We start from the raw sequence: 25,623 nt of genomic DNA, 5'->3' as shown, positions 1-25,623 counted from the left end.
CGTCTCTACTAAAAAAATACAAAAAAATTAGCCGGGCGTGGTGGCGGGCGCCTGTAGCCCCAGCTACTCGGAGAGGCTGAGGCAGGAGAATGGCGTGAACCTGCGAGGCGGAGCTTGCAGTGAGCCAAGATTGCGCCACTGTACTCCAGCCTGGGCGACAGAGCGAGACTCCGTCTCAAAAAAAAAAAAAAAAAAAAAAAAAGAAATAGCAGACAGCCCAAATCCCACGGTGTTTCTTTCCATCGTCTCCCTGTACCGCGTGTTTAAATGTCACAGCGCCTCACACACAGTGCTTTGACAGGCCATTTGCCATCTGTTGGTCTCACTGGATTGTAATCTCCGCATGGCCATGGCTGGATTTTATAAAACGTTGCTGTCCTGGTGCTTGGCAAAGCGCAGGCAGGAAGGAGGCATTCAGAGCCTGTTCACGGAGGGCAGCGGGCAGCGTGGAGAGTGGTAGGCTGCCTGGGTAAACCAGGTCTGCCTTTCTCAGGCTGGTTCATACCTAAAGGACATTTAAGGGGCCCAGCCGGGCCATCCAAACCCTGGTCGTATGAACTGAAGCCTCCTCAAGGGAGATACACAAAAAAATGCACAAAACAACACGGCCTAGTGGGGAAGGACCTGGACTTACATGAGAAGGTGCGGGGCAGCCTTTCCCAGCCTCAATTTTCCTCTTCTTACAGAGGTGGAGGCTCATAGAATGAGGTCCATGACATCCCAGCTTAGAAGAAACTTTTGCAGAATGAATCAGGAGCCAGGTCTGCGCTCCCGAGGCCAGAGCTGGCCTCCTGTCGCGGCTCTGTGCACGGTACGGCCACTTTGTGGTCCTGCGTTTCGCCTCTAGACCGGGCGGGAGCTGTGACTCGCCCAGGTGTCCTGGACACGAGCAGCTGGGCGCCGCTGCGGAGGGAGGGAAGCGCCGCGCCGGTCCCGGGCCCAGCGCTGCGCCCAGTCCTGAGGCGCCCTCCTGCGGCCGCTGCTCTGCGACCTCCCGGCCCTGCGGCCCCGCCCCCGCGGTGACGTCACCGCATTCCGGCTCCGCTCCTCCCGCCGCGGCGCCCGCACCGCAGTGACAGCCAGCCGGGCCCGGTGGCGGAGAGGAAGTGCGGTCCGCGCCAAGCCCGTCCCCGCCGACGCCGGCTCCCCGCGGCTCGGGTGACAGCGTCGCGGCCGCCGGACGCAGCGCGGGGCAGGCGCAGGTAGAGCCGAGCGCAGCGGAGGCTCCGGCGGAGGCGCGGGGAAAATGGCTGATGACTTTGGCTTCTTCTCGTCGTCGGAGAGCGGGGCCCCGGAGGCGGCGGAGGAGGACCCGGCGGCCGCCTTCCTGGCCCAGCAGGAGAGCGAGATTGCAGGCATAGAGAACGACGAGGGCTTCGGGGCACCTGCCGGCAGCCATGCGGCCCCCGCGCAGCCGGGCCCCACGAGTCGGGGTGAGTCAGCGCGGGGCCTGGAGCGGGGCTCAGGGCGCGCACCCGGGGGACCCCGGCCGGGGCCCAGCGGCACAGGGAAGAGAGCCTGCTCTAGGCCAGCCGGGGCAGGAGCTGGGGGACGTGGGGAAGAATCTTCTTGGAGATCTCCATGTAGGACTTCCGAGCTGGGGATGAGGCCTCGCCTGGGGCTGTGGATCTGGTGACTCCCGGGACAGGAATTCGGTCATGACATTTCATCCCCAGGCCAGCTTCCCCGCTGCCTGGCTCTGGAATCCAACCCCAGCTCAGTTTTGAGAGTCCCTCCTGAGCCTCCTAATAGCCTGGGTGTCCCAGGCTCCCAGCTAAGTGTGCAGGTGTGGGCAGAACACAGCCCTCCTGGCCCCTCAGGCTTAGCTCTCTCCTGCAGCTGGGAAAAAAGAGGACCCTGAGTGCTCCAGGAACTCACTAACCTTCCTCGGTGACCACCTGCGATTCGGCAGTCGCTGGGCTAAGCGCCTTGGTTACATTTAATCACTTCATACACGTGATTGAACCCATTTCAGAGATGGTAAAACTGAGGCTTAAGGGGGTATGCTATTTAAATAACTAGTAAGTGGCAGATCAAGAATTTAAACCTGTTTCTTTTTCTTTTATATATATTTTTCCTTTTCCTTTTTTTGAGCTGGGGTCTCGCCATGTTGCCCAGGCTGATCTTGAGCTCAAGCAATCCTCCCACCTCTGCCTTCTAAAGTGTTGGGATTACAGGTGTGAGTCACCACACCTGGCCGTGAATTTAAACCTGTTTCTGTCAGACTCGAAGCCCTCTCCACCTGACCACACTGCCTTCCAAGTGTCTGTCTCTGAGTTAGACACCGGAGTGTGGGCCGCAAAGAGACATCAGTCAGATGCAGTAGGGCCCTTCAGGGTTTTTGTAGTTGTCGACTTAATGGTTTTCCAAAGGTGGTCCGGGGCTATTATGGTTTACTGTGATGGGCTTCAGACCTCAGAGTTCAGGGCCTAGTCCCTGTGAAATCATCTTTATCAACGATGTTTCTGCCCTAGTTCTGGCTAGCAAGAATGATTTTGCAAAATATTTAGTAAAAAAGTAGATATCACCTTCATGGGTGTATCCAAAACAGGTTTTACTTCCTGTTAATGTCATTTTGGAGAGGTTTATGGGCCTGTTGTAATAAGTGCTGACGTATATACATATAGACATATTTTGGTTAATGATGTTTACAAGGCTCTTCACAGCTATGTTTGTATCCATTCAACGTTTGCTGAGCACCTACTGTGTGCCAGGACACTGGGGATACAGAAATGAATAAGATAGTTCCTGTGGCTGAGGAGTTTGAAGCAACTCTGTATCTCCTTGATATGAGAAATGTAACCAGGCTTTTGTAACATGCAAGAAACTGGTGGCCCAGAGAATCTGAGTATCTTGCCCAGAGTCACACAGCCAGGAATGACCCATCTAGGACTTGATCCCACGCCTCCCAACTCTGGGCTCCATGCTCTTTCAAATGCTGTGGAGCCTGGGCAGCACGGTGAAACCCCATCTCTACAAAACATACAAAAATTAGCCAGGCATGGTGGCATGTAGCTGCAGTTGTAGTTCCAGCTACTGGGGAAGTCTGAGGCAGGAGCATAGCTTGAGCCCGGGAGGTGTAGGTAGGTCGCAGTGTGCTGTGATCATGCCACTGTACTCCAGCCTGGGCAGCAGAGTGAGACCCTGTCTCAAAAAAAAAAAAAAAAAAAAAAAAAATCTATAGCAGTCACCTCCCTGGGAGGACATAGGATGTGGGGTGAGAAGCACGGGGTATTTTGCCACCTGTCTGAGACAGCAATGGAGGGCTTCTGAAGTGGAAGCTTCCAGCACCTCAGCACAGAATTTGCCCTGTCCCAGGGAATTCCTAAGAAATGCCTGCCCCAGTTAATGCACCAGTATTCATTGGACCACACCTCTGTGAGACCACCCTTTTCCTCAGTCTGGCTCACTGGGGCCTGTTGGGGGAGGGGTGCAGGGAAGAGGAGGGAGGCCTTGTGGGGAGGTCCTACTGAGGGGAGCCATTGTCAGAACCTCAGGAGAGAGAAGATGGGATTCAGGCTGAGGGCAGCCAGATGCCTGAGGGAGCTGAGCAGGTTGTGGCCTCTCCCAGGATGGTGGGGCTCCAGGGGCTTACAGCCTGGATGGCAAGTTCTGTCGTTGGCAGGAGTGGGGCACAAATTGGCCTCAGACCCGAGGTGACAGGGAGAGAAACAACAACACGCTTGCTTCTTCCAGGGAGGTGCCGGGGACACAGCCTTCTGAGGGTCTCCCAGGCGCATACCTGCTGACTCTGCAAAGGCTCAGCTGCCCTCCTTAGTCAGGTTGGGGAGCAGGGAGGTGTTGAGGGATGGCGGCTCACTGGGTGGCCAGATGGACTAGAATTGATCTGACCTTCTCAGCCTACGCAGTGCTGAACAGGTAATCTTCCCCTGACCAGGGATGTGTGCCAGGAGCCTGGATGGGGCAGAGAAAAAGTGCCCTGGCCTGCTGAGAGCTGGGCAAAAGCTGGCTTAGCAGCAGCCGCCAGTCAGTACCTCTGAGGCACCTTCTCTTAGATGTCAGGGTCCTCAGATTAGCAGTCTCTGTGCTGACACTGGGCTCAGTTGCCCCTGGGGAAAGAGGTATCTGGTGTAGGTCTGTGCTGGAGCCACAGGGAGCCCCTCCTCTCTGGCTGGATCTGTGGCCCTGGGTGATCTGGATGATGGACACTTTGTTTCCATTCATCAGCCTTGGGTAGGTTTCCATTTTCACACCCAGTTTTCTGAGCACCAGGCCTGGCTCTGACTTGCCTGTCAGTTCTGGGCAAGCCCATTTCCCCCGCTGGGCCTCAGTAAGCTCACAGGAATGTTCTGGACCCTCTCTGCCCTTGTTCCAAAATGGGTCAGGCAGCTGAGGGAAGCAAACACCTAGGGGTTTATCCCCGGGACGTGTCTCTGCCTCAGTCCTGTTCTGCCGGCCTGTGAGTGTGGACTCCGGTGATAGATGTGCAGTGGGCGGGTGGAGAGCACTGTGGGAACAGGTACTTGGAATGCTGCGTGGGTGTGTGTGGACTCCTAAGGAGGCCGAAACTGCATGTCCAGAGGAACACTCTCGAGGCTGAGGCAGAGAGACTTTCTGAAGGTCAGGGTAGACCCCGGGCAGCTGCGTGCAGATGTGGGGTCTGAGACTGGGGTTGGTCAGGGTGGAGTGGGGTGGTGCAACTTCTCGAGAAGGCCAAGTGTACAGACCAGCATCACAGGGAATAGACCCTGGTAACGTGAGGCCCTGCTAGAAGAGACACCCCAGCAGAAGAAGCCCCTTTGCAGAAGATGCTGCCATTGAAATGCTACTGGTCCCACTGTGATTTAGGGGCCAGGACACCCATGCAGGAGAAGCCTTATCTGAAGGAACGAGGGTGACAGCTGACAGAGTTGGTTGGAATCAATCACTGTTTGACTCTGAAAGCAAAGTCAATTATGATTTATGTCACCGGGGATTATTTCCATGGGATTAAGTACCCTTCCCTTGAGTCCCCAGGCCAAACACACTGTCACTGCTCACAGCCCTCTCTGGCTGGTGAAGGGCTATTTGTCCATCTGCCTAATAACCTCATGTGGCCTGCATGGCTTTTTGCTAGGAGGCACAGCAGTTTCTGAGAGCCTTGCAGATAACAGCAGGCCTCAAAAGAACAATTCAACTTCCATTTAGCCAATAGTTACTTCTCACCCGTTCTGTGCTGGAGCCCTGAGGAGCTGAATAGGACACAGAGCCTGGTAAGGGGGTACACACGGGCCCTGGGGGTCATGAGTAATTGCACAAGAGGGCGCGGGATACTGTATGATATCCTGGGATACCCCGGAAGTGAGACCTTCCATAAGTGCCTAGGGAAGTAAAGGAAGCAGAGGAGGGCTTCCCAGAGGAGGTGACTTATGAGCTGGACCTTGGAGAATAAATGGAGCCAAAAAGCATTCTTTTTTTTTTTTTTTTTTTTTTTGAGATGGAGTCTCACTCTGTTGCCCAGGCTGGAGTGCAGTGGCGCGATCTCGGCTCACTGCAAGCTCCGCCTCCCGGGTTCACACCCTTCTCCTGCCTCAGCCTCCTGAGTGGCTGGGATTACAGGCGCCTGCCACCATACCCGGCTAATTTTTTGTATTTTTGGTAGAGACGGGGTTTCACTGTGTTAGCCAGGATGGTCTCGATCTCCTGACCTGGTGATCTGCCCACCTCAGCCTCCCAAAGTGCTGGGATTACAGGCATGAGCCACCACGCCCGGCCCAAAAAAGCGTTCTTTAGAGAGGGAAGCAGGAAGAAAGCTTGGGGATGAGGGTGGTGTGTTTGGGGAAGGAGGAAACCAGAATTTAGGGTTTGTGGGATGGGCTGGTGGGAAGTGAGTCAGGAATGGGCAGGGCCAGATCGTAGAGATCCTCGTGTTCAGGGTTAGATGTGTTCATCTGGAGAATATTTATTGAGTCCCTGTTATGTGCCGGGGCTGTTGCAGGTGGGCCTCATCATGGATGAAACCAAGTCCACACCCTCATGGAGGGTCTGTTCGTTGGGGGAAGACAGATAATAAACACATACACAAATAAACATAGCAGGCTGTAGTAAGTGCGCTTAATACTGCTGGAGGAATAGGAAGCGGTACGCAAGGGGTGGATGGGGGTGTGGTCAGGGAGGCCTTTAATTAGGCAGCATTTGAGCAGAAGCTGAAGGGAGTGAGGGAGCAGTCTTCCAGGCAGAGGGAACAGCACCTGCAAAGTCCTCAAGGCAGGAGCAGGCGCTATAGGCCACTGTGGTCCATGGGAAGTGGATTTCTTTGGAGTTTGTTTTCATGACATTTTGAGTCAGAGGAGAGGCACAGGTAAGTGCATGTTTTACAGACTGTCAGCCCTGGCAATTGGTTTGAAAGAGGGATGGGAGAGGCTGGAGTCAAGGGGGCCTGTGAATGGGCAAAAGCCATGCATTTGTTGTCTTTCTTTCATGCATTTATTTACTTGTTTATTCAACAAATAATTATTGAGCACCTGCAAAGTCACAAGTGCATGCAAGTCTCTGGGAAAGACACAGGAGAAGAGAAAGAGACACAGTTATGTCTTCCCAGGTGTTTGCCGCTAGCAGGCAAAGCAGTTGTGCAGGTGCGAGGTGCTGAGGGCCTGGGCTGGGGCTGAGCTGCGGGAGAGAGTGGAGGGCAACTGTGAATGTCACTGTTGTAGCAGAAGCCCCAGGAATTTGTGACTAATCAAATGTCAAGGAAAGGGACAGGGAGGAGTCACTGCTGAGGGCAAACTTAGTTCCTTCTGGGAGGGGCACAAAGAGAAAAAAATATGCCAGGTGCTTCTGGTGGGAACTGCAACTCCTGCTCCCCCAGGAGGAGCGGTTGCTCAAGGCACCTCAGGGACAGGCAGAGACGCGTAGGCCCCTCTCTTCCTTATCCAGTATAGCCCCCGCCCTGAGCTGACAGCAGCCCAACCTACTCACCAGGCACAGGCTTCACAGGTCATCTGGCCATTCCCAGCCATGACCAGGGGTCAGTGATTTCAGGTAGGTAAGGAGCTATTACTGGCTGGGTGATTTTGAGCAATCGCATGGCCTCTCTGAGCCTCAGCTTGAGTATCTGTAAAATGGGTTGACAACAATTTCATTGCAGGGCTGTGGTAAAAATAAAATGTACTAATGGCTGTGAGAGGCTTTATAAACAGGGATGGGATTGAGCCTAAGTTGTATATATATATATCCATTATGTCTGTTTGCATATGGGTCAATATATACATGGGTGTACACAGCGTTTGGGTTGAGGGGCTAATGTAGGCCCATTTCCTGCTTGCTATAAGCTAAACAGTGAGTAATGCTATCTCCTTGTTCTCTTTCCAGCTGGTTCTGAGGACATGGGGACCACAGTTAATGGAGATGTGTTTCAGGTAAGTAGGGCTCTGCCTCAGCAGTGGTGAGGACCCACAGCCCTGGTCACAGTAACTTAAAGCCTCATTGTTGTAGGCTTACAGCTCCAAGTTCTCCTGTTCATTATGTCCGATGCATTGGGGTGGGAACATAGAGAAAGGTTTTTGGCATGTTTTTTTTGTCATGTAGAGGGCAGGGAAGAAGAATAAGGACCACTAGAGATCGAGATTGATGGGGAGCAGCCTCAGGTTGCCCATGGTGATGTCTGGTTTTGCGAGGGAAAGGTCAAGTGGTCCACAGTGGCATGAGATGAAGGCAGTGCAAGGCCCTCCCTGACCATGCACCACTGATGGGAGGCAGAACCCAGGCCATCTCCACACACAGGGTGGGCCATTTGATCCAGAGATTCCACTTCCAGAATTTTCCCAAAGGAAATAATTGGACAAGGCCACCCAGATTCTTTGCAGAATTATTTATAATGGCAGATAAATTGGAGACAACTTAAGTGTCCAGCATCAGGGGACTGAATAGATAGATTAGAAAACCAGGCTGTTGTTAAAAAGGGCAATCAGGGCCGGGCGCGGTGGCTCACGCTTGTAATCCCAGCACTTTGGGAGGCCGAGGCGGGCGGATCACGAGGTCAGGAGATCAAGACCACGGTGAAACCCCGTCTCTACTAAAAATACAAAAAATTAGCCGGGCATGGTGGCGGTCGCCTGTAGTCCCAGCTACTCGGAGAGGCTGAGGCAGGAGAATGGCGTGAACCCGGGAGGCGGAGCTTGCAGTGAGCTGAGATTGCGCCACTGCACTCCAGCCTGGATGACAGAGCAAGACTCCGTCTCAAAAAAAATAAGATAAAATAAAAAGGGCAGTCAGGGCCGGGCGGAGTGACTCACGTCTGTAATCCCAGCACTTTGGAAGGCTGAGGTGGGTGGATCACATGAGGTCAGAGTTCAAGACCAGCCTAGCCAACATAGTGAAACCCCGTCTTTACTAAAAATACAGAAAATTAGCCGGTCATGGTGGCAGGTGCCTGTAATTCCAGCTACTCGGGAGACTGAGGCAGGAGAATCATTTGAACTCAGAAGGTGGAGGTTGCAGTGAGCCGAGATTGCGCCATTGCTCTCCAGCCGGGGAGATAAGAGTGAAACTCTGTCTCAAAAAAAAAAAAATAAGAAAAAAAAAGGCAATCAGATCTTCCTGTATTGACACGAAAAGATGTCCACAATACATTAAGTGGAAAAAGCAGCAGAATAATATACACAATATGGTCCTTTTTTTTTTTTTTTTTTTAATTTTAAAAATATGTTTGGGCTGGGCGCGGTGGCTCATGCCTGTAACCCTAGCACTTTGGGAGGCCAAGGTAGGTGAATCATGAGGTCGGAAGATTGAGACCATCCTGGCTAACACGGTGAAACCCTATCTCTACTAAAAATACAAAATTAGCTGGGTGTGGTGGCACATGCCTATAATCCTAGCTGCTTGGGAGGCTGAGGCGGGAGAATAGCTTGAACCCGGGAGGTGGAGGTTGTGGTGAGCCGAGATCACGCCACTGCGCTCCAGCCTGGGGAACAAGAGCAAAACTCTATCTCAAAAAATAAATAAATAAATAAAAGTTTGCACTACGTATCTGAAAGGATGTGTACCAGCTGTTAACAATGGTTAGCCCCAAGGGTGGGGTGGGATGGGGATAAGAAAAGGGCATTCACTTTCACTGGGTTGTTTACAAATTCTTTAAGTGGTTTTATACTACAAAAAAGGAGGAAAACCCAGCCGGTTACAGTGGCTTACACCTGTAATCCCAGATTTTGGGAGGCTGAAGTGGGAAGATCACGTGAGTCCAGGAGTTTGAGACCAAACTGGGCAACATAGTAAGACCCCATTTCTGCAAAAAATGAAAAATTAGCTGGGGCAATAGTGTGTGCCTATAGTCCCAGCTACTCAGTAGTCTGAGGTGGGAGGATTACAGCTTGAGCTGGGGAGGTCCAGGCTGCAGTGACTATGATTACACTACTACACTTAGCCTGGGTGAGTCTTTTTTTTTTTTTTTTTCCCGTGACGGAATTTTGCTCTTATTGCCCAGGCTGGAGTGCAATGGCACGATCTTGGCTCCCTGCAACCTCCGCCTCCTGAGTTCAAGTGATTCTCCTGCCTCAGCCTCCTGAATAGCTGGGATTACAGGTACCCACCACCACGCCTAGCTAATTTTTTGTATTTTTAGTAGAGACGGCGTTTCACCATGTTGGCCAGGCTGGTCTCAAACTCCTGACCTTCAAGTGATCCACCCACCTCGAGCTCCCAAAGTGCTGGGATTACAGGCATAAGCCACTGTGCCCAGCATGACAGTCTTAAAAAAAAACAAAAAGGAAAACCCTAGTAAGTGTATTTCTAGTTAAGACTGCTTCTGTCCGCACCCACTTAACTCTCTTCCCTTTGCATACACACAAATCCATTTTAGTACTTTGAGGGAACTCAGACCACAGGGGCATGCAATAGTCCTCTCCTCGGCCCCGCAACCAGATGCCTGGTGGGGCTAAACCTCCCCTCAGAGCCCTCATTCTCACTCAGACTGGGCCAAAGACCCTTGATCCTGGGGACTTTGGCTGTGGGATCTTCTGAGCCCCGCCCTGGAGGAGCTGGCTTCTTAAATCCTCTTCGGGAGTAAACAATACTTATTTTCTTACGTAAGAGGGATGGGCTGGTACCTTATGCAGGGAAACTGGCCAAGTCCTGTTTCTGGAAAATTACTCAACTATCAGCAAGCTGGAAAAGTCAATCTCTAGGACTTCAGCAGCTTCATGTCTAGTTGGGCCCGAGGGAGTCAAAGAATGAGGATTTGCTTCTGTGCAGCTTGGTAGATCATTGCGACTTAGGCTGCCCAGGCTCTGGGCACATTCAGAAGGACTTTGCTTGACTCCACAGTTCTGTGTCCTAAAGTGGACCTGGAGCTGGAGATACGCTTGGAACCACAGAAGTATGTAGAACATGGCCGGGCGCAGTGGCTCACGCCTGTAATCCCAGCACTGGGAGGCTGAGGTGGGTAGATCACTTGAGGTCAGGAGTTCAAGACCAGCCTGGCCAACATGGAGAAACCCTGTCTCTACTAAAAATACAAAAATTGGCTAGGCAGGGTGGTGGGTGCCTGTAATCCCAGCTACTCAGGAGGCTGAGGCAGGAGAACTGCTTGAACCTGGAGGCAGAGATTGCAGTGAGCTGAGATCGCACACTGCACTCCAGCCTGGACGACAGAGCAGGACTTTGTTTCAAAAAAGAAAGTACGTAGAACACTCTGAGCAGGATCATTTACCTTTCCTTAAGATTCGCATCACGAAGCTCAGAGAGGTGAAGTGGTGAATGCAAAGTCACCCAGGAAATCAGCCACTTCTGGAGTGCACCCCATTTGACTGACTTGGGGTGAGCCCCGGGTGAATCTGGGTGATTCACCTGGTGCACCCAGGTCACTCACTTGGGGTGAGCCCTGGGTAAATCTGAGGAGCCGTGGGCCTCCTTTCCAATCTCAGTGAGAACTCTTACTCTCACTGTTACTAAGAATCACAGCAGGTGTGTTTATTTGTAAATCATATCACATCAGTGCCATCCTAGAATCCTTACAGGCAGGGCAGGGCCACAGATGAGCTTAATCACTCAGAAGCTTAGTGGCAAAGCCCCAGCTTGCCTACATCTCCTGACCTCTGACCCGGTGTGCTTTGCGTTAGCACTCTGTTGCTGGAACTGGCTGGCCACAGCACCTGGGTCACAGGTGGAGAGCCCCAGCTCTTTAGGACTGAGCATAACAGGTCTGGCCTGCACCTGCAGGGGGAGGAGAAACCTTGGTCTGTGCACACCCAACACTTTCAAGGATCCTGGACAGAGCTTTTGTGCTTCCTTTCTTACTCTTTTCTGCAGCCTGTGCACCACTAACGGGTCCAGCTACAAACCCAGTTGCCAATACAGCCTAAGGGCGAGCCTGCCCACAACTATTCCAGTTCCATTTGGCACAGCCAGGGGCAGGGACAGAAGGGCCCTGCAGGACTCCGCCTCCCCACCTTTGCACAGATCCTCTCTCCTTTCCCCTAATACTCCCATCATCCTCCTTTGAGCTACTTAGAGGAATCAGCAGCTCAGCTTAGCTTAGATTTAGCTGATCAATCCCAAAGAAGGATGTGGCTCATCCTCTTGGCCATCCCTGGAGTCGCAGCACGCGCTTGGCTGGTGTGGGTCCACAGAGGCTCTCATGGATGGGCCCACCAGAGGGGTCCCTCAGGAGAGGGATTCTAGGGAGCTAGACTGAGACAAGCCTGGCCCTGACTGTCGCCTCCTGCCTTCTGGTCCTGGCCATTCCTGCCCCTTTCTCTCTCCAGAGCTTGGGGGGGCGGGGTCAGAACACTGCTCTAGCCGCTGGTGAGCTCTCCTGGTTGCCAACCCTCCTGGCCATGACTGATCTCCCCACTGAGATGCTCAGGTGATTAAAGGAGAGCCCAGTTGTGGCCCCTGACACTCACTGTCACTGGCAAGGGTAGGGGTGGGGGCAGGGGCAGGAAAATAAGTTCTGAGCAGCCCGGAAATAATGAGTGGTGACTGCTTCTCGGGGCTTTGCCTGCTGGCAGCACCACTGTGCTCTCCTGGTCATGGTGCACGGGGGGGCCAGCAGGTGTGGGGCCCTGCCACACTGGAACAGCGGGCCACAGCAGCCGTGCTGCCCCTCACACGCACACGCCCTCTGTGACTGCAGAGTGTTGCCACAGCATCTCGTGAGCCTCACTTCCCACCGGCAGTAGGATATTGCCACTCATTTAACAGGTTTGAAAGCCAAGCTGTCCAGGGAAGGGACTTCTCAAAGGTCGCGAGTCCAGTGAGCGGCAGAAGGGGGATGTTAAAGCCCAGCCCCTCTGATGGAGTGTCCAGCACTCGTCCCGTGCCCTCCACACCCCTGTGTACCCAGCTACTTGTTTATTCACTTGGTTTATACGTTTGGTCGTTTATTCATTTGGTCAGTGCACATTCTTTTATGGCCACACACCTGCTAGGGCAGTGAATAAACGGATATGGAGACAAATCCGCTAGGTAGTTTGTCTCCAAAGAGCTCTCTTTTTTTTCTTTTTCTTTTTCTTTTTTTTTTGAGAGACAGGGTCTCGCTCTGTGGTTGAGACTGGAGTGCAGTGGTGTGATCATGGCTCACTGCAGCCTTGACTCTTGGGCTTAAGTGATCCTCCTGCCTCAGCCTCCTGAGTAGCTGGGACTACAGGGAGGGCCACCATGCCTGGCTAATTGTTTAATTTTTTATGGAGATGTGGTCTCACTATATTGGCCAGGCTGGTCTCGAGCTCCTGGGCTCAAGCAATCCTCCTGCGCAGCCTCCCAAAGTGCTGGGATTACAAGTGTGACCCGCTGCGCCTGGTCCCAAACTCGCTTCTGATAGAAGACAGGGACCTGGAAAGAAGTGAATGGGAGCCCAGGAAGGTGAGGGCTTGGCTCTGGGGAAGCATTAGGAGCTGACAGATTGAGTTCTTCTCTGTGTGGGCACCAGCCAAGCGCTTTGCGTGCGTGATCTCCCTGAGTCCTCCCAACTCCCTGTGATGCCGGTTGGCATTATTCCTGCTTATACAGGAGGTTTAACGACTCGCTCGAGTTGTGCAGCTAGTAAGAGGTAAAACTTGAATCCAGGATCAGGCACCAGAGCCTGCACTAAAGTTAGGGAACGCAACTGTGAGGGGACGCTGGCAGGAGGTTCCGAGGCTGCCCAGGGGGATGTGGGTGGCCTTGGCCAAGGGAAGAGCATCTGCAAAGCCACAGAGGGTCGGTCACTCAGTCCGGGTTTCACCCGAGCCTGGGACCTGCTGCACGAAGGGACGTGCCAGGAGAGGCCAAAGGTTTCGGGTGAGCCCTGCGTAGCCCCCACTAGAGTGCATCAGTGGGCCTTGCAGCTGGTGGCAAGTGGCGGAGATGTGGGCCCAGTTTGGCCAGCCTTGGCACCTTGGGCCTGGGGCAGGACACCGTGGAGGCTGAGTTTCCTTAAGGCTGTTCCCACACCCAGACTGCAGGCTGCAGCGGAGGTTTAGATGGAGTCAGAAGACCTGGACTTCACTTTCTGCTTTTTCCCAGCTGGCTGGCTGTGGGCTAGTCACTTAACTGCGCTGAGCCTGGTTTCTCATTTGTAAAATGAGAATTAGAGGCTCCGCTCCGCTGCCCCAAAGGTCTGTGGAAAAAAGTGCTCTGCAGCCCCGGACGCTTCTCACAAATTCCTGACCCAGCCCCTAGGTGAGCTGAGGGTGGTGTGTGGGAGTGTGTCCCAGAGGAAGGCGGGCCATGAGACCTGGGGGCAACCGGAGCTGGGGACCCAGTCTCTAGTCTTCTCTTGAGAGGGAGACAAGCAGGCACACAAACCAGGCCTCACAGAAGTGACTTTGGGCCCTATTAGCTACTACGTGGTGAGTCACACCCAGCAATTCAGTTTGAATCCTGGTTCTGCCACTTCCTGGCTGGATGACCTTGGCTCTTTGGAGATAGAGTTTTCCTACCTGTGAAACAAAAAGAATAAAACTTGGCTGGGCGTGGTGGCTCATGCCTGTAATCCCAGCACTTTGGGAGGCTGAGGCAGGCGGATCACTTGAGGCCAGGAGTTTGAGACCAGCCTGGCCAACATGATGAAACCCTGTCTCTACTAAAAATAAAAAATTAGCCGGCATGGTGGTACCCACCTGTAATCCCAGCTACTCGGGAGGCTGAGGCAGGAGAATCACTTGAGTCCAGGAGGCGGAGGTTTCAGTGAGCAGAGATCACGCCACTGCACTCCAGCCTGGACAACAGAGCGAGACTCTGTCTCAAAACAAACAAACAAAAAAAGAAACAGGCCGGGCACCGTGGCTCATGCCTGCAATCCCAGCTCTTTGGGAGGCTGAGGCGGGTGGATCACAAGGTCAGGAATTCAAGACCAGCCTGGACAAGATGGTGAAGCCCCGTCTCTACTAAAAATACAAAAATTAACCGGGCGTGGTCGTGGGCGCCTGTAATCTCAGCTACTCGGGAGGCTGAGGCAGAGAACTGCTTGAACCCGGGAGGTGGAGGTTGCAGTGGGCTGAGATCACGTCACTGCACTCCAGCCTGGGCGACAGTGCGAGACTCCACCTCAAAAAAAAAAAAAAAAAAATCAGGGCAGGCTTTATGGAGATGGTGGGCCCTGAAGGATACAGATGAAAAGAGACTCCTGCCCAGGGCCCCTCTCCACTCCTCTCCTCCCATATCTGATGGCATCTGTGTATCCATTTCCCAAAGGCTCCGGGCCCATGTGATTCTTACACGTGCTGGCTCTTGGCCTGAAATGCCCTTCCCCATCTCTCCCCACTGTACTCTGTCCCCAGGCAAGAATGGTGCCCTCCCTTCCCCGCTGTCTTTATCTGACCTGTGTTCCAGCAAGGTTCACATTTCCCCAGCCATGGTTCTCATTTGTGAGGGACTCCCTGTCCCAAATTCCTGGAAGATGTCTGCTCATCCCTGTCCCCAAGCCTGAACATCTATGAATTCACTCAGTATCTTGAAAGGCTCCTGCAGCCAGGCCCTCCCAGTGCTGGGTGCTGTTTGGAAACAGGCAGCCTCTGCCCTCATGGCGGGGAGGGAAGGGGAAGGACATAGACAATAAACAGGTAAACAAGCCAAGGCCTCAATCAGGAGGCAGGGGAAGCCCTAGGAAGCTGTAGACCCTCGATTCTAGGGGAAGAATGTTCCAGACAGCCTCTGAGGGGATACAAGATGAGCTTGCATGAAGGCCAGTGTGGCAAGAGTGCACGGATAGAGGACAGAAATCAGAGGCCCAGGGAGAGACCAGATCACTTGAATTTTGTTCTACCCATAATAGGGAGCCTTCAGATATTTTATTTTATTTTTATTTATTTATTTTTTGAGACAGAGTCTCGCTCTGTGGCCTAGGCTGGAGTGCAGTGGCACGATCTCGGCTCACTGCAACCTCCATCTCCCGGGTTCAAGCAATTCTCCTGCCTCAGCCTCCTGAGTAGCTGGGATTACAGGCGCCCACCACCACACGTGGCTAATTTTTGTATTTTAGTAGAGACGGGGTTTCACCACGTTGCCCAGGGTAGTCTCGAACTCCTGAGCTCAGGCAATCTGCCTGCCTCAGCCTCCCAAAGTGCTAGGATTATAGGTGCGAGCCACCGTGCCCGGCTGCCTTTGGATGTTTTAAATTGTGACATGATAAATCAGATTTAGGCTCCGAACAGGTCATTCGGGCATTTTGTGGAGATGGGGCTGCAGGAAGCAGAGACCAGCAGAGGTCCAGGCTGGGGCGGTGAGGGCCGGAGGGAGAGTTTTAGAGATTGCGATGACAGGCCCTGCTGATGACTTGCATGGGGGATGGGAAGGAAGGAGAAATAAGGACAAACCGGAGGCTGGGGCCTCAGCACCCTCGGGAACTTGTTCAATGTCCCTAGGCTTTCATTTTAACATCTGGAACAAAAATCCAAGAAAGCAAAGGAGGTTTTGTGAAAATGCTGTGCAACACAAGGCGAGTGAATGAGTGATGATTGCGGGAGGCAGCCCACACTGCCGCTTCTGATAGACCTAAAGGCTGAGGTCTCGATGCCTGTGGATGTCACCCTAAAGACAACGCTCAGATATTACCCTCTCTTCCCTTCCTCCTCCCCCACAAGGGCATTGTGGTGCCTTTTTCTCAGACGGAGGGTGGGGCAAGTTTGGAGAATGAAAAGTGAAGTGACGTTCGGGATTCCTGTTAAACACCCACATGGGCTGGCACGGAGAAAGGGCTCAGTACATGTTTGCTCAAGGAGTGGGGATTGGGTGGTGGTCAGATGGATGCCTTCATTGTATTTTTATTTTTATTTCCAACTTTTCTGACCTCTCAGGTCATTTCAGACAGAGGCAAGTGCTGGGAAGAAAATAAAATAGGGCACCTGGATAAACCCATATACACAAAGTAATAGTGCAGTTGTCTGCAGATGGAAGGCTCTGTAGGTTTGGGCAGTGGTGCTGGGAGAAGTCCCTGGTAGCCTGGCCTTATAGTAGCATTGTTCCCAGAAAGGAGCAGCAGTGAACTTGTGTTCTCTGGATAAGGGCCCCAGAAGGGTCCACTGGGATGTTGGGAGAGAGTCTCTGAATTGAAATGCAGTGCTGTGCTGGAGAGGAGTAAGGGCGGCGCCCAGCTACCCCGATGATCCCAGGAGCCAGGCTGTACCCCTGTCCTTGCCTGCCCTTCCCTCACTCCCCAGGCAGCTAGAGACCATAGCCCTGATGTTCCTTCTATATGTTCCCTCTCCCAGAGCTCCTCCTTGAACCGGGTGCCTGCTGGCTCCAGGGTCTTTGCTCATTCAGCCACTGCTTACTGAGCACCTGCCAGGCACTGAGGATAGGTGGGCGCCGTAGGACAGAGAGTGTGCCAGACAATCCTGTGTGGAGGAGATGTCAAACAACGCAGGCAGTCATGGCAGTTTTGATAAGTGCTTGAAGGAGGAGGAGGGAGGGGAGACTATTGCAGGCCAGAAGTGCAAAGGCGGGGCGGCTGGAGTGGGATGCCTGCAGACAGGAATGCGGAGGGCGTGGGTGCCAGAGCGGGTGTGGCTGGACCTGGATTGGAAAGGCTTTGCCAGACCAGAGGGTGCCACACCCTTGTGAGCAGAGCTCACAGTGCTCAGCGCTTTGGGTCCCCGGCTCTGGCAAGGGGTGGGGAGACATGAGCAGAGCCCCTGCCTGGGAGTCAGGGACCTGGACTCTAGCCCTGGCTCTGCCACTATGTTGTGCCATGTCTCTGGGCCTCAGTTTCCTCCCCTGTAAAATGGGAATGAATAATAATAGTAGTAATTCTAGCTACTATTCACTGAGCCATCACTCCACACCAAGCACTCTTCTAAATGTCTCACATATATTATAGCATTAAATCACAACAGCTCTTAGAGGTGTTCTTAATATTATTCCTTTTTGTTTTTTTTTTTTTGTTTTTTTTTTGAGATAGAGTCTCACTTTTATTGCCTAGGCTGGAGTGCAATGGTGTGATCATGGCTCACTGTAACCTCCCCCACCCCGCCCCGGATTCAAGTGATTCTTGTGCCTCAGCCTCCTGAGTAGCTGGGACTACAGGCGCGGGCCACCACGCCCAGCTAATTTTGTGTTTTTAGTAGCGATGGGGTTTCACCATGTTGGTCAGGCTGGTCTCGAACGCCTGACTTCATGTGATGCACCCGCCTCGGCCTCCCAAAGTGCTGGGATTACAGGTGTGAGCCACCGTGCCCCTTCTATTCCCATTTTTCTTTCCTTTTTTTTTTTTGAGACCAGGTCTCACTCTATGGCCCAGGCTGGAGTGCAGTGGTACGATCTCTGCTCACTGCAACCTTCACCTCCCAGGCTCAAGCTATTCTCCCAGGTCCCAGCCTCCTAAGCAGCCACCACGCCCGGCTAATTTTTTGTATTTTTAGTAGAGACGGGATTTCGCCATGTTGGCCAGGCTGGTCTTGAACTCCTGCCCTCAAGTGATCTGCCCACCTCGGCCTCCCAAAGTGCTGGAATTACAGGCCTGAGCCACCATGCCTGGCCTTTTTTTCCGTAATTAAAAAAATTTTTTTGAAAATAGTGATAAGGTCAGCTGGGCACAGTGGCTCAAGCCTGTAATCCCAGCACTTTGGGAGGCCGAGGCAGGCGGATCACGAGGTCAGGAGTTCGAGACCATCCTGGCCAACATGGTGAAACCCTGTCTCTACTAAAAATACAAAAAAATTAGCCAGGCATGGTGGCGGGCGCCTGTGGTCCCAGCTACTCAGGAGGCTGAGGCAGGAGAATGGCGTGAACCCGGGAGGCGGAGCTTACAGTGAGCCGAGATCGCGCCACTGCACTCCAGCCTGGGTGACAGAGCGAGACTCCGTCTCAAAAAAAAAAAAAAAAGAAAGTAGTGACAGGGTCTTGCTGTGTTGCCCAGGCTGGTGTTAAACTCCTGGCCTTAAGCGGTCCTCCTGCCTTGGCCTCCCGAAGTGCTGCGATTATAGGCATGAGCTACCATGCCCAGCCCCATTTTTCAAATGAGAAAACAAAAGTCAGGCAAGTTAAGCAATTTCTCCTAGGCCTTACAAACATTTCATAGTATCAGAGGTGGCATCTGAACCGAGGCAGCCAGGCTGCAGAGTCCAAGTTCTTCCCCAGGGTGTGATCTGAGCTATGATCACGCTGCATATGTCAGGGATGCTTCTCCACTCAACAAACATCTACTGAGCATCTGCGGGGCCAGGCACTGTGCTGGGCTCTGGGGACATAGCAGTGAAAAGGACAGAGATGACATTCTGATGGCAGAGACAGACAAACACATTATAAAGTAAGGTCCTTTTGGGCTGGGCACGGTGGCTCAAGCCTGTAATTCCAGCACTTTGGGAGGCTGAGGCGGGTGGATCACCTGAGGTCGGGAGTTCGAGATCAGCCCGACCAACATGGAGAAACCCCGTCTCTACTAAAACTACAAAAAATTAGCCGGGTGTTGTGACGGGCGCCTGTGGTCCCAGCTACTCAGGAGGCTGAGGTAGGAGAATCACTTGAACCTGGGAGGCAGAGGTTGCGGTGAACCAACATTGCGCCATTGCACTCCAGACTGGGAAACAGAGGGACACTCCATCTCAAAAAAAAAAAAACAAAAAACAAAAAAAGATAAAGTGAGGTCTTTTTGGACTAAGTGTTAGGAGTTAATACAACCACAAAAGAGAGTGATTTTAATGACAGTAACACGAGGGACTCACTGTGCCAAGCAGTATTTTTATTTTTTATTTTTATTTATTTATTTTTTGAGACAGAGTTTTGCTCTTGTTGCCCAGGCTGGAGTGCGATGGCGCGATCTCGGCTCACTGCAACCTCTGCCTCCCGGGTTCAAGTGATTCTCCTGCCTCAGCCTCCAGAGTAGCTGGGGTTACAGGCATGCACCACCACACCTGGCTATTTTTTTGTATTTTTAGTAGAGTTGGGGTTTCTCCATGTTGGTCAGGCTGGTCTCGAACTCCCAACCTTAGGTGATTCGCCCGCCTTGGCCTCCCAAAGTGTTGGGATTATAGGCATGAGCCACTGCGCCCGACGTTCTTTATAATTTTTAACTCATTTCATCCTTATGTCCTCCCATGGGAGTGCATACTGTTATTTAGCCCATTTTATGACAAAGAAAGTGGCTGGCACATGCTTTCTTGAGTCTCCTGCTTCGGGGGTATCAAAAGCTTTGACTGGGCCGGAGGCAATGATTAGGCACAGAGAGGGTGAGTAACTTGCCCGCAGTCACACAGGTGGTGGAGTGTTGCTGGCAGAGGGAACAGCAAGTGCAAAGATAGGTGTAGTCACTGGAGACGGTGGGTATGAAGGTTGTTTGAGGCTGAGTTATCCAGACATGAGCAGGTCCCCAGCAGGGGCAGCAGAGACAGCGGGGCAGGTGTGCTGGCTGGATAGACTGCTGTGTGTTTGTGTTCTAGGAGGCCAACGGTCCTGCCGATGGCTATGCAGCCATTGCCCAGGCCGACAGGCTGACCCAGGAGCCTGAGAGCATCCGCAAGTGGCGAGAGGAGCAGAGGAAACGGCTGCAAGAGCTGGGTGAGGGCGGGGCTGAGGCGGGGTTGGCTGGGTGGGCTGTGTGTGGGGTGGAGTGTGTGGGGAGTCCTCGGAGTGCATGGGACCCTGCATGCCTTAATGTGGGACTGGGCTGGTGCGGCCCTGAGGCTGCCTGGCAGGGGCCGGCGGAAGAGCCCAGCCGGGCCTGTGTGTCCCAGCTGGAAAGCAGCCACTCATTCTTCTGTGGGGTCCTAGATGCTGCGTCTAAGGTGACAGAACAGGAATGGCGGGAGAAGGCCAAGAAGGACCTGGAGGAGTGGAACCAGCGCCAGAGTGAACAAGTAGAGAAGAACAAGATCAACAACCGGTGAGAGGGCTGTAGGGACATGAGGGGGCCTTGGGGACATGAGAGGGTGGGAACATGAGGGGGCTTATGGGGACATGAGGGGGCCATGGGGACATGAAGGGGTGGGGATATGAGGGAGCTGTGGGGACATGAGGGGGCTGTGGGGACATGAGGGAGCTCTGGGGACATCAGGGGGCCATGGGGACATGAGACGGGCTGTGGGGACATGAGAGGATGGGGACATGAGGGAGCTGTGGGGACATGAGAGGGTGGGGACATGAGGGAGCTGTGGGGACATGAGAGGGTGGGGACATGAGGGAGCTGTGGGGACATGAGGGGGCCGTGGGGACATGACTGAACACTGCCCAGTGCTCCCTGCCTTTGAGGCTGTGCCCTTCACAGTACGAGGTCTTCCAGGAAGGGAAAGGCCTGTTCTGGGAAAAGCTGCCCTTCTGTGTAGGGAACTGCTGCATGCCAGGCTCCGGGGCAGGCACTGAGGAGATGGAGATGAGGAGGACCCAGTCTTATGTCCTCAAAGGGCGCAGAGAAGAAAAACACACATGTTCAACTGAGCTCGAATACAGTAGGGCCCTCTGCACGAAGGCCATGGAAGCGAGGAAACAGGTCAGGGAGAGACCTCTGTGTCTTGGGACTTGGGCTTTGGAAGATGACTAGGAGGTCATCAGGGAAAAAGGGGCAGGGGATAGGGGGGTGCATTCTAGTCCTGGGTACGAAAGAAAAAAATGTGATGTATTAGGCACCAGGGAGTGGTGGGAGAGAAGGCAGGAACCTGTGGACTCACACTGTAAGGGCCTTGGCTGATGAGTTGGGCAGTGACATGGGCGGTGGGGAGCCACTGAAGGTGTTTGAACAGGAGTAACATGATCAGGGATGAATTTTAGAGAAGGCACTGGGGCCAGGGTGAAGGTCCCCATTCTCCTGTTTGGGGCTGTGGGTCGTTGCTGAGCCTTCCAGAACTATGCTTCCTAACACTTCTCCCACTGGAGGTACTAATGCTGTGTCTCTCTCTCTGACCTTCTGCCTGCCTGTCTGTCTTGCCATCTGTCTTCCCCCACCTAACCCCTTCCCTCAATCTTTCCCTCAAGGATCGCTGACAAAGCATTCTACCAGCAGCCAGATGCTGATATCATCGGCTACGTGTACGTGTCTCTTTTGCTTCTCTGTTGGGGGAGCTAGAGAGCAAATGGCCGCCACAGTTTCTTGAGGTTCCTGCTTGTGGGATATAACTGAGTGTGGCTGGGCTCGGAGCAATGGTCAGAGCAGGAGGCAAATGCCCTGGTGGGTGCAGGCACCAACCACCTCCCTCCCTCCAGCGAATTGGAGGCTGCTTGGCTAAATCAGAGCCCTGCAGGATAAAGGCAGAGAAAGGAATGTGCTTGCCACTCATTTCCATGTGGGAGGGGCAAATGGCAAAGCACCCCAGCTCCCTCCCTCTGAGATGTCTCTTGGTGGGTGTGTGGGGTGAAGGGTTTTGTTTTTGTTTTGTTTTGTTTTGTTTTGAGATGGAGTTTTGCTCTTGCCGTTCAGGCTGGAGTGCAGTAGTGTGATCTCGGCTCACTGCAACCTCCACCTCCTGAGTTCAAGCGATTCTCCTGCCTCAGCCTCCCGAGTAGCTGGGATTACAGGCACGTGCCACCACGCCCAGCTAACTTTCGTATTTTTAGTAGAGATGGGGTTTCACCGTGTCGGCCAGGCTGGTCTTGAACTCCCGACCTCAGGTGATCCACCCACCTCAGCCTCCCAAAGTGCTGGGATTACAGGCATGAGCCACCAGGCCCAGCTGAAGGGGTCTTTTATTGAACAAAACAGACACTGAGCATGGGATGCTGGAGGCATGTAAAGGACAAGAGCTGCTCCTTTGTGACGTGCATCTCTTCCTCCTGCCCCGGTGCACTGACTTTGGCCATCAGCTCCTGCCCAGACCACCACAGGCCCCCTCACATGTTTCAGGTTTGGGGTCTGCTTGGTGAGATGAGTAATCAAGACCAGGATTGGCAAACAGGTTTTATCTCATGCCAACCTCAGTTAATTGGCAGAGACATCCTGGAGGGTGGCAGTGGGGATTCTGGAGCTGAAGAGAAGGTACTTGCTGTTCTTCACTCTAGGTGTGCCCTTGCAGCCCGTGATGTGTCAAGGCTAAGCCTCCTCACAGGGCACAGAGCACACCAGAGCCTTCGTCTGCTTCCTTCCACTCTCCCTCATTTAGTACTCTTTGGCACTCGCCTTGTGCCAGATTGGTAAGACACCCACAGGCCGCCCCCACTGTGCTCATGGTCTGGAGTGTGTTGTGATAAGGGCCTCGTGGAAGGACACAGTGAGCTCTGGAAGCCACTCTCTGCCTGGGAGCCTGGGCAGGCTTCAGAGATGCAAGACCTTCAGCTGACCTTAAAGTGTGAGAAGGAGTTTGCTGGATAGGGAGGGTGGGAAGAGAAGGTGGGAGGAGCAGCTGGGGCCGAGGCATCCAGAGAGAAAAGGCCCAGCTGGCTGCAGTGGCTGAAGCTCTACAGGCCTGCATGGTGGGGATGGGCGGGAGCCGAGGCTGGGAGGTGGTTGGCTTGGGGCTGGCTGCAAAGCTCCAGTTGTGCCAAGGCTGAGCTCAGACTTGATCCAGAAGGCAGTGGGGAGCCATGGGAGGCTTCCAGCAAGGGATGGGGTGTCAGATGGGCATGGGTGCCGTGAAATCCCACAGGGGGCTCGATGCTTCTGTTGAGCCTGAGGAAATGGCCCAGAGAGCACCCAGGAGAGCCCTGAAGACAGAGTATAGACCAGGGCTTCTCAAACTGTTGTTTTTTTAAGATGGAGTCTCGCTCTGTCGCCCAGGCTGGAGTGCAGTGGCACGATCTCAGCTCACTGCAACCTCTGCCTCCTGGGTTCAAGCAATTCTCCTGCCTCAGCCTCCCGAGTAGCTGGGACTACAGGCGCCCGCCACCACACCCGGCTAATTTTTTGTATTTTTAGTATAGACGTGGTTTCACCATGTTAGCCAGGATGATCTCGATCTCCTGACCTCGTGATCCGCCCACCTCGGCCTCCCAAAGTGCTGGGATTACAGGCGTGAGCCACCGCACCCGGCCACACCCAGCTAATTTTTTGTATTTTTAGTAGAGATGGGGTTTCACCATGTTGGCCAGGCAGGTCTTGAACTCCTGACCTCAAGTGATCCACCAGCCTCTGCCTCCCAAAGTATAGGGATTACAGGAGTGAGCCACGGCGCCCAGGCTCAAACTTTCACATGCCTATGAATTACCGGGGGGTCTGGTGAAAACCCTGATTCTGATTCAGCAGGACTGTGGGGAGGCCCAAGGGTCTGCATTTCTGACAAGCTCTGTCGTCATGCTGATGCCATTGGACCATGGACACATTGAGCTGCAAGGACAGAGGGGAGCCTCTGGACCCTGAAGGGACACAGCTCCTAGGATAGCTCCCCTCATCCCCACTTGCCACCCAGCTCCATGCAGCACCTTCCTTTTTCCCAGGCCTGTTTACTACCTCATTGAATTCTCAGTCCGGTGAAATAGTTGGTAGGGCAGAGCTATGACCCTTATCTTACAGGCTAGGAAATGAGCATGCAGCCAGCATCCCTAGAGAGGGGCCAGGTCACCTGATCCGGGGTCAGCTCTTCCATGGAGAGCTCCTGCCGTCAGTCGTGTCTGGCATCGGCAGAACTGGTCCTGCTTGAGATGGTGAGGGGACTTCCAGGGACTTTGAGCGACCCTCGCTGGTCGAACAGGACATAGACCCAGCTCTCCTCACCTAAGAATCCCTTGTTGTCTTTCTCTTAGTGAGTCCCACGTGTAGATTTTGTCCTTTACTAGACTGTATTTACTTGTTTCCCCACTGTCCCTTAGTTGGTGGCTTCTGTAACTGTCAACCAGAACTTCTGATGAAGGACCGCCCGTTTTCATCCTAACTTGACTCCCACCAAAAGCAGGCTGCAGTGGAGCATTCATGCCCCAGCTGTGGCCCCATAGACACAATGCTGGTTCTGGGCTACAAAGGGCTCTGTAGTGAAATATGCTTGGGATGTGGTGGATTCCATCACATACCCACTTTGGAGGGTCACGATGCACACAGCACATTAAAGGCTTTGAAAGTCTTGCTATAAAGATCCTCTTTAGCTGGGTTTTCCATAGGTATTTGACCACAGTCTTTCTGGAGAATGCTCACACAGAACATTCAGGAATGCTGAACTAGGTGCTTCTGTTAGGTGGTTAGTCAGTGTCCTACTTCTGCCAAGTTTTTGGAAATGGTGAAATAGCCAAGGTCCTGCATTAGGTCCTCCTAGGACCTCCAAGGGTCTTTAGGTGTCAGGAACCCCAGGTTGGGAACTCCTGATGGGGAGGTAATGAACAGAGAGTGCCTAGGCTGGGAAGACCTTTCTGAGGAGGTAAGGCCCGCACTGAGACCTGAATGATAAGCAGCAAGCCAGGAGCAGGTCTGGGAGAAGTGTGTTCCAGGAAGAGGCGATAGCAAGTGCCAAGGTCCTGAGGCAGGACCAAGCTAGGCTTCCCCTTGCGTCAAGGCTGCCATCCTCTGAAGTCAGGGGGGCACAAGGCTGGAGAGGACAGAGTGCCCCAGAGTAGGCTGGGCACAGCAGCCTTGCTCAAGGGAAAGGCTGGGGGAAAGCAGACTGCTAGAAAACCCTGTCCTATTTCCACCTGCAGGGCATCCGAGGAGGCTTTCGTGAAGGAATCCAAGGAGGAGACCCCAGGCACAGAGTGGGAGAAGGTGGCCCAGCTATGTGACTTCAACCCCAAGAGCAGCAAGCAGTGCAAAGATGTGTCCCGCCTGCGCTCGGTGCTCATGTCCCTGAAGCAGACGCCACTGTCCCGCTAGGTGCCTGCTAGGTGCTTGGCCGCAGAGCATGGGCCGGGCCTGGGCACAGGAGCAGCAGCTGCTTTGGTCGGGGTGGAGACTCGCAGCAGCTGCTACTCACAGCCTCTTCCACTCCTCCCCATCTCCAGGCGCTGGGAGGGGGACCCTCACCCCTCTCACGCCTCACTCCCTCCCGGCCCTGTGGTCCAGCCCCTCACGCCTCCTCTCAGTCGACTCAATTGTGACTGTCCCTCCTGATGTATTTTTTTTCTTGGCTTAAAGGGTGTGTTGTTAACTCTTTTTACACTTATTTATTATCATTCTCATTTCTCTGGAAGCCACAACTGGTGTCAGGGCTCGGTTTGTGCTTAGAACTTTCCCAGCTTCATGGCCTTGAGAGAAGGGAGAATGTTCCCCCATCTCCCAGCCAAGTGGGAGCCCCAAGCTCTCTCTGTCTGTTGCCTCCACCTCCAGGAGGAAAGACAGCTTCCCGCAGAATGCTTTTGTAACCTCGATCCTTTAACACGTCTGTGAGGTAAATTCTGTTACTCTCATCATATAGCCAAGGACACCAA

At 53.4% G+C, this 25,623-nt stretch overlaps 1 protein-coding gene across 2 annotated transcripts; it reads left to right on the top strand.

Annotated features, from left to right (window-relative positions):
• Nucleotides 1-996: 996 nt before the first annotated feature.
• CLTB (clathrin light chain B) lies at nucleotides 997-25,348 on the top strand. 2 transcript variants are annotated; one of them, XM_055285070.2, is made up of 6 exons: nucleotides 1,046-1,433; nucleotides 7,312-7,358; nucleotides 19,791-19,908; nucleotides 20,122-20,233; nucleotides 21,319-21,372; nucleotides 24,898-25,348. In XM_055285070.2, the coding sequence occupies exons 1-6, from the start codon at nucleotides 1,247-1,249 to the stop codon at nucleotides 25,067-25,069; spliced, it is 690 nt and encodes a 229-aa protein (XP_055141045.1). In that variant the 5' UTR covers nucleotides 1,046-1,246; the 3' UTR covers nucleotides 25,070-25,348. The 2 variants fall into 2 exon arrangements, with proteins under 2 accessions (XP_055141046.1, XP_055141045.1); XM_055285071.2 differs by lacking the exon at nucleotides 21,319-21,372 and having other exon boundaries at nucleotides 997-1,433.
• Nucleotides 25,349-25,623: the final 275 nt, after the last annotated feature.

The sequence above is a fragment of the Symphalangus syndactylus genome, chromosome 7, assembly GCF_028878055.3.
Source record: "Symphalangus syndactylus isolate Jambi chromosome 7, NHGRI_mSymSyn1-v2.1_pri, whole genome shotgun sequence".
Classification (NCBI taxonomy): Eukaryota; Metazoa; Chordata; class Mammalia; order Primates; family Hylobatidae; genus Symphalangus; species Symphalangus syndactylus.
This window is presented reverse-complemented; position numbering and strand designations above follow the sequence as displayed.